This window comes from Conger conger, chromosome 11 (genome assembly GCF_963514075.1).
Source record: "Conger conger chromosome 11, fConCon1.1, whole genome shotgun sequence".
Lineage (NCBI taxonomy): Eukaryota > Metazoa > Chordata > Actinopteri > Anguilliformes > Congridae > Conger > Conger conger.
The window spans coordinates 14815700-14830046 of NC_083770.1; the positions used below are offsets into that span (position 1 = coordinate 14815700).

A 14347-nucleotide genomic window follows, 5' to 3' on the forward strand; every position below is an offset into this window, starting at 1 on the left:
CAACCCATCTGCAGCCATTATAAGTCATGGTCATGACACACTTTTGCTGAACACTTAACCCATAACCTTCTGCCTTTCCAAAAATGGCCGCCATCCAACCTGTTAAATTTTACATGACCCCATTAGCCATATTCCCAGTGTTGTGTAGGAACTTTTGGTACCTGTGCTCATGGGACATTAAGTACATACCCAGTGGTTGTGTAGTACTTTGACACTGGGGCATCTGTGGGGCATCTGTGGGGCATGCTGTGAAGCTTTGCCTGTTGGATTCAGCCCAGGAGCTCCTATGTAAGTGAAAAACAAGCTGAGTGCATCCACGGGCTTAAATGAACAAATGACATTTAGCGTCCTCTCTCAGCGTGGCATGGCTCCAGCGTCATGCTCAGGGTGCCAGTGGCTATGGAACCCAAGGACCAGCTCATGTGGTCCCTGCCAGTCAGCTGCAGACAGGCATGGCTGATGGGTCACGTCATCATTGTTGACTCTCTAATCCATTTTGGATCGGATGTCCCGGGGCAGAGTCTGCCCCCCTTTGCACTGATTGGAGGGTGTCTCCACATGACCCTTGGATTGCCAGACCTGTTCTCTCCTCTGCTATAATTGACACCTGTCACTCAGCATGACAGGTCCAGAGTGGTAGCAGTCATCCTGCCGGGTTTCCAAATCATAAGTAGTTTGGGAAGGTAGGTTTGGCCTGTAGGTTTTGTATCTGACATTTTGCATTTTACCTTTACCTTTACCAAAAATCCTTTATAAAACAAAATGGGTGCTTGGCAGACTGTATTTTCTCATGAAAAACAGCATTATAATTTTGGCATTATAGTCTGTGAAATAATTCCATTAACAATTTAATGTTCATATAAAATTCATCACCAGTAATCATTAAGTATTTATTTTCAGCGGAGTCACCTGAGAACTTAAGAGGAAGGTTTTTGCATGTGAAAGACAGATCAAAGATGACCCCACTGATAGTAAAATGTTGCTGTCTGTGCTAAAATGCATTTAAAGCATTAAATATCATACTTACACATGTAATTTATCTTTGCATGCTAACAGCATTGTTGCATAATGGTTAAGCACTGCTGTTGGGTCCTTGAGCAAGGTATTTAACCTTCTTGCTTCAGTCTATATCCAGCTGTATAAGTGGACTTTGTAAGATAATGTATCCTAAGTCCCTCAGGGCAATAACATCTGCTCAAAGTAATATTTAGTAAATGTAGTGTTTGTCAGTTTTAACCAAAGTTTTGCCCTTTTGAGAAATTCCTGAATAATAATTATTCAAATTAAAAGCATTCTGGCATAAAGCAGGGTACCTACAGTAAATATTTTTTCATTTGCATAAATCTCTATTATGTTGACCTACACATACAATTACCAGTTGCCTATACACTCAGTGAGCACTTTATTAGGTATTTATTACTTCTGTAGCCTATCCACTTAGCGGTTTGACGCGTTATGTGTTCAGAGATGCTCTTCTACATACCACTGTTGTAATGTTTGGTTATTTGCGTTACTGTCACCTTCCTGTCAGCTTGAACCAGTCTGGCCATTCTTCATTGACTTCTCTCATTAACAAGGTATTTCTGCCTGCAGAACTGCTGCTCACTGGATGTTTTTTGCACCATCCTGAGTAAACTCTAGAGACTGTTGTGTGTGAAAATCACAGGAGATCAGCAGTTACAGAAAACACTCAAACCTGCCCACCAATAAACATGCCAGAGTTGAAATCACTAAGATAACATTTTTCCCAATTCTGATGGTTGATGTGAACATTAACTGAAGCTCCTGATCCGTATCTGCATGATCGTATGCATTGCACTGCTGCTATACGATTGGCTGATTAGATGGAATGAATAAGTAGGTGTACAGGTGTTCCCAATAAAGTGCTCAGTGAGTGTATGTTGCCTCGACTAAAAAGAGCAACATCCACTGGAGAAGAATCTGATTTAAACGGTTCCACTTTCATGTGAAATGTAGGCATATTCAATTTGGCGAACTTGCTTTCTCTGCATGACTCGGCTTGTGAGAGGCTTGCGTCAGTAATTTCCTCTTAATGTTCGTCTTTGCCAGGGCTGGCACGCACAGGGCATCTGCTCGTGTCAACGTTAACACGACGAGAACAACTGCGGACCGCGTTCTCAGTTACCGGGTAGGCCTATCTGTAGTTATAGTAGCCTACTGGCTATGTCTATCACTTATTTAGCAGGTTTAATAGGGAGCGGAACTTTCAGACTGGGACGCATCCAAGAGTTGACATCGCGTTTTTTAAAATCTCCCCTGGCTTCCAAAATATGTAAACATGTGAGCCAATAAAAGCACGATAGCGTTTGAAGAGAAATAGTCAAATGTCAGACATTGCTGACGTCGCTGTAGACATTTTGAGGTGACGTCAACAGATGAATTGTAGGTGACATGAAAAGATAGAGCGGTTCGTGGAAGACTTGAATTGTGGATTATAGGATCAGGGTGGTTTTCTCGGGAACTGGAGAAGGACAGTGGGTGGGAAAGGCATCACAGAAGTGGACTGAAGTGGCAGGATCGGGTTTCACGTTGATACAGGCATAATTTGAGCAAGTGCAACGGCTTTAGTAGCATAGCATTAGTGGACGGGGTTCCTGTTTCTTTACATTATTAATCAGGTCAGGTTGGACATGTTGTTCCGTTGAAAACTTGATTAAATAGAGCATGTATATAAAGAATGTAATATGTCGTTTTAAAAATAGCATAACTAATAGGGACTGTAGCCTAGTTTCAATCAGGTTGGCTGTGATATGTTTAATGTACACTACTCAAAACACCAGTTCCAACCCCGTTCCCCCACTTCCAAAAAGTAATATAACCATTCATAATAGTTATATCTCCCTTTATTCTGTCTTCCTTTTAAAATATAAAGCAGTCAGTGTTTAAGATGCAACCGACTGGTCTATGGTTTGTGGGGCTGGTTTCACATGTTGCATAATTCTGAGGGGTTTTGGTTGACAAGCAAATCATTGGTTAAGATTTCTCAGAGGAAACTTTATACCAGAGTTTCAGGCCGTTACAGGCTGCCAACTGTTCTACATTGCCAGCGCGGACGTGATCTTTATGATGTAACTGATGCCAGACCTTTGTGTTGTGAAAGGACTCCTTTTAACCGGAAATCACGTCTACTTTCCATTGGCACTGTGTGTGTGTGTGAGAGAGATATGGTGTGTATGTGTTTGTGTGTGTATGTGTAATACTGTGTGTGTGAGAGAGTGAAATTGTGTGCATGTGTATGTGTGAGGCTGTGTGTGACCGAGAGAGAGATATTGTGTACATGTGAATGTGTGAGAGAGAGAGATATGGTGTGTATGTATGTGTGTATTTGTGTATGTGTGTGAAAGAGTGAAATTGTGTGCACGTGTATGTGTGTACCTGTGTGTGCGTGACAGAGAGAGAAGCGAGAGAGATTGTCTACATGTGTATGTGTGAGAATGCTACTACCTATATATGTGTATGAGCAGCTGTGTGTGCCTACGCATGTTTACACATGTAGTTCTGTACACCTCTGTTCCACCGGGGTCCCACACTCTTTCCATTCCAGGGCCCCTGCATTTCAGATTCACTTTTGTTTTACAAGCGAAGACGGCTCAGATTATCATCTCCGTTGCCATGGCGTTGGAGCCGTCGCCGTGGAGACACCTTGGCCAAACCCAAAACAGCAGGTGTGTCCGGGGAAGGGGAGCGCAGTTGCGTCCTCCTCTCGCCACAGGTTCCACCGTCAGTCAGTCTCAGCGCCCCGTCCGCCTGCTATCCCGCTATCCCGCTCTCCCGGTATCCCGCTATCCCGCCTGACACTGCACAGCAATGCCGCGCAGGAAGTCGGACCTCGCCATACGAATGGAAGATGGTGCGTATCATCAGCCCCGGGCATTCTCACATGTAAAACTATGTTCATTTTTACTGTCAGTTAAGTGCAGAACAATTTTTGTACAGAGAAGGCAAGACACTAGTGCTTCTAATGCAACCTGCCTGTCTGACTATTTTGTGATGTTTGTAAATCCCTTTTAAAATAACATATTTTGTATCAGTAATATTTGATTTGTTAAGTGCTTCTTTCATTTCAAGAAATTCAAGTGCATTGGATATTGTTCTTTGGACGATTTAAGAATGTGTGCTCCCTACAGGAATGACTTTATTCCACTTTCGTTTGATGAATATTTGCAACAGCTTGTGTCATGTCTTTGGAGACTTTGTCTATACGGTAAAAACAGTGTGATGTGCGTTACGCTGTCTGTCCACAGAGATATTTCATTTGTGGTATGAACTAACAGCATTTTCTTTTAACCCCAGTGGGAATGGAAATTGATGGTCAGGTGGAGAGTGAGAGTGACGGTGAGTTTCTCTGAGCTTCCACTGGACAGGAAAAGTGTTTTATTGAGTTGGATTATCTTGTGAACTGAGCTGGTCGGGTCAGGCCATTTATCCCAATGTATTTACATTGACTCTTAGGGTAAGTGACAGTGACCTCAGTGTAATGAAAAATATTGACAGCTGTCTAGCTTTGCATAGCCAAAGACACATACCCTACATTTATACAGCAGTGCATTTAAGTATCATGTTCTGCGGGACAATATCAGTGCCTTTTAAAACATTTTAACCTGAGTTGCAAGCCCACTTAATTATTAATTAATGCTACACTGATGGCCAATGTATAAAGCTGTGTATATCCCTTTGCTAAATGCATTTCATGTATTCCAAAGATATGGCTCCAAAGTCTGTAGCGGCATTCCTAATATTGTGTTTATTTTTCTTCTTCTCTTTCTGTTCTTGTGGTCCTGCGTATGCGAATGTGGCTGTGTGCGTATGTGTGTTTGTTTGTACATGTCTGTATGTGTGTCTATGTTTGTGTCTGCATTCGTTTTTAAATGTCTGTGTATGCTTGCATGTGTGATGTGTGATGTGTGATGTGTGATGTGTGTGTATGCTTGCCTGTATGATGTGTGTGTCCTGTGTGTGTGTGTCGTTTGCGTGTGTGTGTGCGTGCATGTGTGTGTATGCTTGCATGTGTGATCTGTGTGTGTGGGTGTGTACGTATGTATGTGCGTGTGTGTGTCTGTGTGTATGCTTGCATGTGTGATGTGTGTGTGTGTCTGTGTGTATGCTTGCGTGTGTGTGTGTCTGTGTGTGTATGCTTTCATGTGTGATGTGTGTGTGTGTGTGTGCACGTGTTTCACAGAGGAACCCGTGAGAAGACCAAAGTCAAACAGGAGGCAGCGGGCAGCCTCTCCAGCAGCCGGCAGGAACAAGAAACCAGTGGGACGGAAGGGCAGGAGGGACCAGAGCGAGGAAGAGGAGGAGGAGGAGGAGGAGGAAGAGGACCTGCCACGGAAGAGAAAAGCGAACAAGAAGAAGTCCAGGGTGCAGGACAGCGAGGAAGATGAGGAGAGCGAGGACGAGCGGCGAAACAGGAGGAAGGGCGGCAAAGGGACCGGCAGGAAGAAGAAGAAAGCGCCGGACAGCGAGGACGAGAGCGAGGAAGACGAGAAACCCAAGAAGGGGAGGAACGCGAAAGGAGGCGGCAAGAAGGAGAAGGAAGAGCAGAACAAGAAGGAGAAGAAGGGACAGGGGGACGCCAAGGGGAAAGGGAAGGACAGAGGGAACGAGAAAGATAAGAAAAAGAGGGGCAATCTCAGCAGGTGCAGTATCTTGTAAACCCCGCCGCTCCCCTTGCCTCACGCACCAGGCCCACAGGTGAATCCCAGACGCCTCCCGCTGGGCCTAACGGGCCTGCTGGTTTGCACAGACACTCGCTCTCCCCGTCTTTCCTCTTCTCGTGTGTGCAGGGCAGGGTGCACAGCAAGGGCCGATCCGTTCCAGGATTTCGTGGCAACTTCTGCTCTAATGATTTCATTAGTTCAATCATGTCTAAATCTGATATGTGTATAAGTGTAACGGGTGAGAAGTCACCTGAGTTTGAGGTGGGATTTGAAGCCCGGCATCTCACTCGTCCAAATATTTGTTGGACAGATACGTTACCATTCAGCTATAGGCGAAATCGCCTCTAGCCAAAGGCAACGACGTTGGGCTATGTCATCAGGGAACGTTGTTACAGTAACCTGCTACGAGCCTTCAGTTTCACAGCACTTCACCGTGTTGACTAGCTACAGTCAAAGACTGGAGGTGTATCCTAAAGATTTTACTATAATCCAGTTCAGGCGTGAACCAGTGTAATTTATATAGTCAGAAAACTAAAATTAAGATAATTGGTTGGAACAAAACCAGCACATAGATTTGTGTACCCCTGGTTCAGGGCTTCTGTGAGTTCATGAGTTAGTGAGACAATGACAGTGAATGGGTGGGAGTATGTCAGTGAGAGAGATTTAGAATTTGTGTGGGAGTGTGTGCCCTGCTGAAAAAAAGCTCAAGCTAGGTTTTAAAACAGCTGGTAGCTTGTTGTGTCACACTCTGTGCTCCCCAGTCTTCTGTTTCCTGCCTTGTTTTCATGTCTCTTGCCCCTATTTGCTTTCCTTAGTTTTAATTCACTCATTCAGTTCACCTGTGTCTTGTTAACTGTTCCCCTTCACTCACACGTGTATATTTCAGTTCAATCATTCTGTGTATTTAAACCCGCCTGTTTGTCTTAGTCCTTTGCCAGATTGTAATGTGTTCGCTCCATTCTCTCCAGTGTTTTTCTGCCTGCCTGTCTTGTGTATCAACCTCCTTTGTGTACCCTGCTTTTTGGATTACCCTTCTGTCTTTGATCACTCGCTACCGGATTTAGCTTTGTTTTTTGGATATCGATTCTTGGATCACGTTCTGTGCCCTTGCTTGTCCTACCTGCCTTACTGTGTATGGACTTCCGCCTGTGACCTCAACCATTATCCTTGTTATACCCTTTTGCATATCCTTGTGCTTAGACTTTTGCCTATGACCCTGATTACGAACTTGATTGCCTCTGTTGCACCAGTCTGCCTGCATTTGACCATCGCCTGCCTGACCTGTCTGTCGTCTAATAAAGACACTTATTCAGCTTAGTTTTAGGTTGCTATTGGTTCTTCGTTCCTGGCGCCTGACAGGTTGACCAGTTAAAACCAGCTCAACATGGTTTAGCTGGTTGACCAGTTGAGACGAGCTCCCAGCTTGACCTCGTATGACAAGCTCAAGCTATATTTTAACCCTTTCCACTTTGCCCCCCTAGAGGACAATTTCCATCTATTTTGTACTAGTCCTATAAAAGTGTCAAAATCTCAAACTGTTTACTACACACACATGGTGGAAGACTTAAAGAAAAGGCTTGTACAATTCAGGAATTTGAGACAGAACAAATTTATGTCAGCGCATGCACATACAGTGTAGACAAAAGGTACACTAAAATACTAAAATTATCTGCATTTTTAAATCTATTTTATATTCATGCACAAACTTGATATCAACTTGTGTACAAAATCTGGTAAAGATATCAACAGGCACTCAAATTCCACATTAGTTTTTCTAAAACTGCACCCAGATGTCATCTGTGTCCCCAAATCGCTCCAAAAACAATTATCTACATTTTTCTATTAAAACAGATTGATGTAAAATGTAAGAAAATTAACCTTCATGTGTGTTTTATTCATATATGCTTTATAAAGCATCCCAAAGTGTCCAAAAAGCTCTCCAAATCACTTTCCCTAAATGCTTTCTAATCAAGCTGTATCATATTTGCAATGGAACTGTATTTCAAAATGAGGTTAACCAGAGCCCTGGTAGCTCTGTTAGCCAGTACAATTAACATTACAGGTTTATCTATAGCAGATGCATGTTTATGCACATCTGCTTATTCTTTCTATGCGAACACATCCATATTCCTAGAGAAGTGGTATCAAGAATTGTTCAAATATGCCTTTTATTGGCTGAGTCTGTGCCGTGGTGAGGGTTGTAAACCGTGATAGTGGTGAGGCGGGAGGAGCTGGGGTTTTATTGCTCTGCAAATGAGAGGGTAATAAGCATCTAAACTACTATTCTCGCTAGCAGAGTGTCTTTTTAACATCTGGCATAGCCTTTTTGCAGTGTTCTTACGTTGCAATTTTTTGTATTCTATAAATATGGAGGCAACAATAATTTCAGACATTGATGACTCAATCATAAGGGGGCAAAGTGGTGTGGTGCAGTGGTTAGTGCTTTCTGTGTGGAGTCTGCATGCTATCCCCGTGCCTGTGTGGGCTTCCTCTGGGTACTCCAGTTTCCTCCCTAAATCCAAGGACATGTAGTTTAGGCTACTGGGGGGGAAATAGCAGGGTGTTTCTATAAATGAGCATGTCTGTTCACTCCGTCTACCCTGTATAAATACAGGTTAAACTAAAAATTTAAAATGTAAAGAATGAGCAGGTGAGTGAGAGAGAGAATGACATTTAGACTACGTGTGGAGAGTGTGTATGAAAATGAAGGCCTGAGGTAAACCCTCCTGACGCGCTCCGTGTCGCCCCTCTCTCCAGCTCCTCGGACTCGGACGGGGAGTCGGATGACGAGGACTCCCTGTCGGAGGGGGAGATGGCACGGCTGAAGGAGGAGGTGGAGGAGAAGAAGAAGCTCATCTCCAACATGAGGAACAAACCCTGGCGCATGAAGAGGAGGCTCCTGTGCTTAAAGTAACGGCTCCTATCCCGTCACCGCTTACCGCCGCGCTGCTCGCTCTGTTACCGCCATCCTGTTCACTCTCTGACCGCCACCCGTACTGGCCTCCCCCGCCCCTCCAACACATATCTCTATACGCTGCTTTCAGGAGCTGCAGATTTAGCACAGCTGCACTCTTTCAGTGTTGAATTTGTACTTATTTTACACAAGGGTAAAGCAGGTTGGCAGCAAATACCAAGTTACAATCAACTACCATGTAGACTGTTCTAATATTTTACTGATTCATTTTTTTAAATTATACAGTACTGTGCAGAAGTCTTAGGCACCCTAGACTTTATTATATATCTCTTTTTTTTTGTGTGTGTTAGTATAAAAGAACACATTTGAGATTTCCAAATATTCATCTTCCAAAAGATGACATTTTTGTCTTTAATTTAAAAAAGTATCATATTACTGTAAGCAGTTGACTACATTTTACATAAAAACTTGATCAAGGCTGTCTGATATCAGAAGCAAGGAGCCAACCAAAGTCTGCAGAAGAACTGTGGCATGCTTGGAACAACCTCCCTGCTGATTGTCTTAGCCAACGCTGTCCTGCAGTTCTATATCTCAGAGAAGTGATGCAGTTTTAACTATTAAGGGTGATCACAAAAAATATTGATTTGATTCAGTTTTTAACTATTCTGCCAAATTACTAAAAAGGACCTTTCATTGAATCTTATCTGTACAGAATGTTATACAGGTGCCTTAGACTTTTGCACAGTACTGCATATTATTTATATCTTGAATGTATTGTATGCTGAGACCCAACACAAATTTAGCAAATCTAATCTTGCTAAATAAAGGTAAAATAAAATATGGCAAAATATGTTTGATAGCTGGCCCATAATTAAAGACTTCATTGATCTGAGCTGCTCAGTGCTTATGACACTGATAAATACAGTCTTAACTGAAGCCGCGCTTCCTGAAAGGCCAGAGTAGGGAGGGGCGAGGTTTCGCCTGAGACACCTTACACCTGCAGGCTCTCCCTCCAGAGCCTTCCTCTTAAAGGTGTTGCCTGACAGATACCCTGCCTGCTGCTGCTAAAAGCCTTCTGTTCGATTGCTATCTGCCCGTGATCCCGAGGTTACTACGGCAGCGTTGGAAAAACGCTCTGAGAACGCTGGCAGAACTGAGTACTCGGGGTGGGCTGAGCTAGTCTTGCACATAGAAAATTAAATTAAGAACCAAACCTTTATCAGCACACATGCATTTAGTCAGCTAGCTCTCTTGGAGACTTGTCATTTTTCATAAAAACGCCTCTGTTTAAATGATCAGAAGCATATAACTTTTTTTTTAGTAGAAGTTTAGGCCAAAATAGGCCAAAAACAGATTTGGCACAAAATGTTGACATAGAGGAATGCATGACTGAGTTAGTATAGTAATAGTCATTATTTGACACTTTACAGAAAGTATGTATAAAGCATATATAACATTTTAATTGGCATGATGTACTGCCTTTGTAAATCATTCATAAGCTTTTGTGTTTAAATTTAGGCCAGAGGGCTGAAATGAAGTCATTTGACCAAATGTGCTTATGTCATGTTGGAGAATGGCGTCTAATAGAGCACACTGCGTGCTTCTTCACTGCGCCCTTGTTTCTCTGATGAATTAAATATAAAGGTGTCACCTCATGTTAATTGTGTAGTACACGGTTCATGAATGCTTTAAGCAACGGTTACGTCATGTAAACTTGACCACAGATGTTTTTAGTTTTTTTAACTCCCCATGTTTACAGTCATACGGTTGAATGTCATCCCTATGGTGGTTGCTTTATGCCTGAAATCTCCAAACCATACCCAATGCATTACAGCCATAAGATCACACTATGAGACTGCTTATGCAAAGTACACAGCAGGAGGCTTAGATTAATGAGCTGAATGATGTGTTTTTATCATTAAACAAGTCTTTGGGGTCCCAGTTAGCTACACGACCAGCTGTTAAGGTATACTGAGAAGTAGAATTGTGAGGTTTTTTAAATTGTGTGTGTTTGTACTGAATGTGTATGTTTGTGTGTATGTTTGTACTGAATGTGTGTGTTTGTTGGTGTGTATGTTTGTATAATGTGTGTGTTTGTGTGTGTCTGTGTGTATGTTTGTACTGAATGTGTGTTTGTGTGTGTGAATGTTTGGATAATGTTTGTACTGAATGTGTGTGTTTGTGTTTGTGTATGTTTGTATAATGTGTGTGATGTATGTGTGTGTGTGTGTATGTTTGCATAATGTGTGTGTTTGTGTGTATGTGTATGTTTGTACTGAATGTGTGTGTTTGTGTTGACTGTCCTCTCAGAGAAGCTCAGCAGTTTGTGGAGAAGTTTGAGGGGGCCTTGGGGAAAGGAAAAGGAAGGAAGCTCTATGCCTACAAAGTGATGATGACGAAGGTGAGCTCCTCGCATTTACCACCAGATTTACCTCCACTGTGTTACTGCCCTTCAAGTGCACACCCGTTTAGTCCCATTCAGTAACAACACACTCTGTAATTATGACAATTCTGGTGTATGGAAGTAAATAAATTAGTGAAAGTGCATGCAATAAAACCCTCACAGCCATTGTAGAACAGTAATACTAAGGTGACGGAATAATACTAGACTAATGCTACAGCTAAAATTGAGAAATAAGCAAGGAGAATTAAAACGTATGTTTGAATTAAAGGTTCTTATTACCGCATTATTATACCGAGTAGTATTTCTGTGGCTGATTGTTTGAATGATCTGCTTTGGTTCTGCTCTTTTCAGACTGGATAATCAGTTGTTTACCGCTTTTCTTTCAGAAATGGATCAAGTTCAACAGAGATTTTGAGAATTTTAAGACGGCGTGCATACCTTGGGAAAGAAAAATAAAAGAAGTTGAAAGTAAGTGTTGAACAGAAGAAAATGAAGTTGAAAGCAGGTGATAAAATGTGTCCAGATGAATTATTGGCTGATTGAGAGGGAGGTGTCATGCTGGGCCTGCTCTTCCTCCTCTCTGCAGGTCATTTCGGCTCCTCCGTGGCCTCGTACTTCCTGTTCCTCAGGTGGATGTACGGGATGAACCTGGTCCTCTTTGGCTTCATGTTCGGCCTCGTCGTGATCCCTGAGGTGCTGCACAGTAACATCATGACCTGTGGCCAGAATATTCAACCCTCATTTAGCATTTTTTTGCTGCTTGAACATTCCTCATATATGAATAAACAAAGATACTCGAATACGGTTCTTCAGTGATCCGTGGTTTTCAGTCATGACCTTAGTTTAGTAGTCATGACCTTAGTTTAGTAGTCATGACCTTGGTTTAGTAGTCATTACCTTGGTTTAGTTGTCATGACCTTGGGTTAGTAGTCATGACAGAGGGTTAGTAGTCATGACCTTGGTTTAGTAGTCATGACCTTGGTTTAGTTGTCATGACCTTGGGTCAGTAGTCATGACCGTGGGTACTTAGTAGTCATTACCTTGGTTTGATGAATTGCCTGTTTTACTAATAGGCTGTAACCAAAACCTACCCCCATACCTGTCCGTCCTGATTGGACCACCCAACTCAATGTCCTTGACCTAGTTAGGTAGAACGGCCTGTCCTTGTCATTGAACTCACCTGTGTCCTTGCGTTTCTGTGCTTCCAGCTGTTGATGGGGCTTCCGCACGGAACGATTCCCCGCAAGACTGTGCCGAGGGACGAGCAGGACAAAGCCATGGACTTTTCCGTCCTCATGGATTTTGGTGTGAGGATCATAACCTCGTGGCTCTAGTTTATGGCTCTGTTATTCTTTTTTTTGCTTTTCTGCAGAAGGAACAATTCGATTTAGTTTGTCCAGAAATGTTTTCTGAAGTGTTTTCCCGAATTCATCACTGGGTAGTTTTAATATTAAATGTTTTTTTTGTAGGTAATTATTGAATGTGAGTGAGGAAACATGCATATATTAGTTTGGTTAGATTCCTGGTGATCTTCAATTAAAAGAAACACAAGTTATTGTTATTACATGCCTGAAATACACTGACATGAATCAATTCATTATTCCCACAGGGCTACTGCAAGTATTCTGTTCTGTTTTACGGTTTCTATAACGACCAGAGAACGATTGGCTTGCTGAAGTTCCGGCTCCCTCTGTCCTATCTGCTGGTGGGAGTCGGATCCTTTGGATACAGCCTCATGGTTGTGATCAGAACGTACGTGTCCCAGTATCGCATCAGCACAATCATTCAGTCTTCCCAATACGGTTTTCTCCTCTGTTATGGCTGTAGGAAAATCATCACTGAAGACCCCGCATTAGAATTGAACTTTGAGTGACATCACACCGTGTCCTGTGCCTTTTGTAGTTTCACACACACGCACACTCACACACACACTCACACCCGCACACGCACACGCACACACACACACACACACTCACACCCACACCCACACACACACACACGCACACGCACACGCACACGCACACGCACACGCACACACACTCACACACACACACACACACACACACACACACACACACACACACTCACTCACACACACACTCATCTAAGTATACCCCCCCCTCCCCCTCAGCATGGCGAAGAACTCTAACGAAGGTGGAGACGGAGCGGAGGATGGTGCCTTCACCTTCGCCTGGAAGCTCTTCACCAGCTGGGACTACCTCATCGGCAATGCTGAGACGGCCGACAACAAGTTCGCTTCCATCACCACCAGCTTTAAGGTAACAATGTGGCCTGGAACACACAACGCTCGCTGAACTGACTAAGTCCTTTAGTGGAATGTAATCCAGGCTGTGTATACTCTGTATTATGTGGTCCCACACATTTGGCTCGATTTGAAGTATTTTCTGTACTTTTGAGCTCCTTCCTTATGTAAAAGCGTGTAAATGGCACTATACAAAATGTTTGCAGCTGAAACATTCATGGATTACACTGAATACATATGATCTGATTCAGTACTTTTCCTGTTTTTCAGTGTTCCTTGTTTGCTGTGTAATATCTGCATTAGCATGTAGACTTATCTTGGGAACATTAAGCTGGTTATTAGATTGACTCTGAACCTAATGGTGATTATAGTGTGGAAGGAAAAACAGGGAGCAGCACACCCTGCGGCTCTTCAGGACTAGGGTTGAGCTGAACCGAGGCAGTATTTCAATAAATTATGTTACATTGTTTGATTTTTACTCAAAAGTGCCAATTCATTATAATGGTGACTATATTGTTTAATTTGTGAATGGGCATAGGAATCTATTGTGGATGAGCAAGAGAACCAGAAGGATGAAAACATCCATCTAAGGAGGTTCCTGAGGGTTCTGGCCAACCTCCTGATCCTCTGCAGCCTCGGAGGAAGTGGCTACCTCATCTACTACGTGGTGAAGAGGTCACAGGAGTTTGCCAACCTGGACGAAGACCAACTGAGCTGGTTCCAGAAGAACGAGGTAAAAGACTATCATGACGTCACCATCCCAAACCCCAGCGCTGGTTCTTGTTCCCCGTAAGCTATCAGTTTCCCAGAGTTTATGTCACGGTTCTAGGGTGGCAGAGTTACCCTGTGCAGTTGTTTTAGCGGTGTTGTGAGTACGCTCTGTCTCCCTGGTCTGGTTGTGTTCTCACTGTTCAGAGCCAGGCCTGTGTCACTGTTCACTGTTGCTACCATAACAACTCACAGAGAGGTGATGATGTGCTTGTTCCTGCTTTGTAAGATGTTCTATATACGAGTGGCTGCCAATCGGGCTGTAGAGAGGGCGATATTACAGTGTGTACACCTTGATTGATGGACCAATTAAGTGT

At 43.1% G+C, this 14347-nt stretch overlaps 1 protein-coding gene across 1 annotated transcript in view; it reads left to right on the plus strand.

Annotated features, from left to right (window-relative positions):
- The first annotated feature begins 1495 nt into the window (after positions 1–1495).
- The window catches only part of tmc2b (transmembrane channel-like 2b), a 20501-nt gene continuing 7649 nt past the window's right edge, over positions 1496–14347 (plus strand). The window contains exons 1-12 of the mRNA XM_061259933.1: positions 1496–2149; positions 3566–3871; positions 4315–4356; positions 5201–5660; positions 8439–8591; positions 10906–10996; positions 11386–11467; positions 11586–11692; positions 12208–12306; positions 12609–12751; positions 13131–13278; positions 13801–13995. Coding sequence (XP_061115917.1) covers positions 3829–3871; positions 4315–4356; positions 5201–5660; positions 8439–8591; positions 10906–10996; positions 11386–11467; positions 11586–11692; positions 12208–12306; positions 12609–12751; positions 13131–13278; positions 13801–13995 — 1563 coding nt within the window. The 5' untranslated portion in view covers positions 1496–2149; positions 3566–3828. The remainder of the gene's footprint in view (positions 2150–3565; positions 3872–4314; positions 4357–5200; positions 5661–8438; positions 8592–10905; positions 10997–11385; positions 11468–11585; positions 11693–12207; positions 12307–12608; positions 12752–13130; positions 13279–13800; positions 13996–14347) is intronic.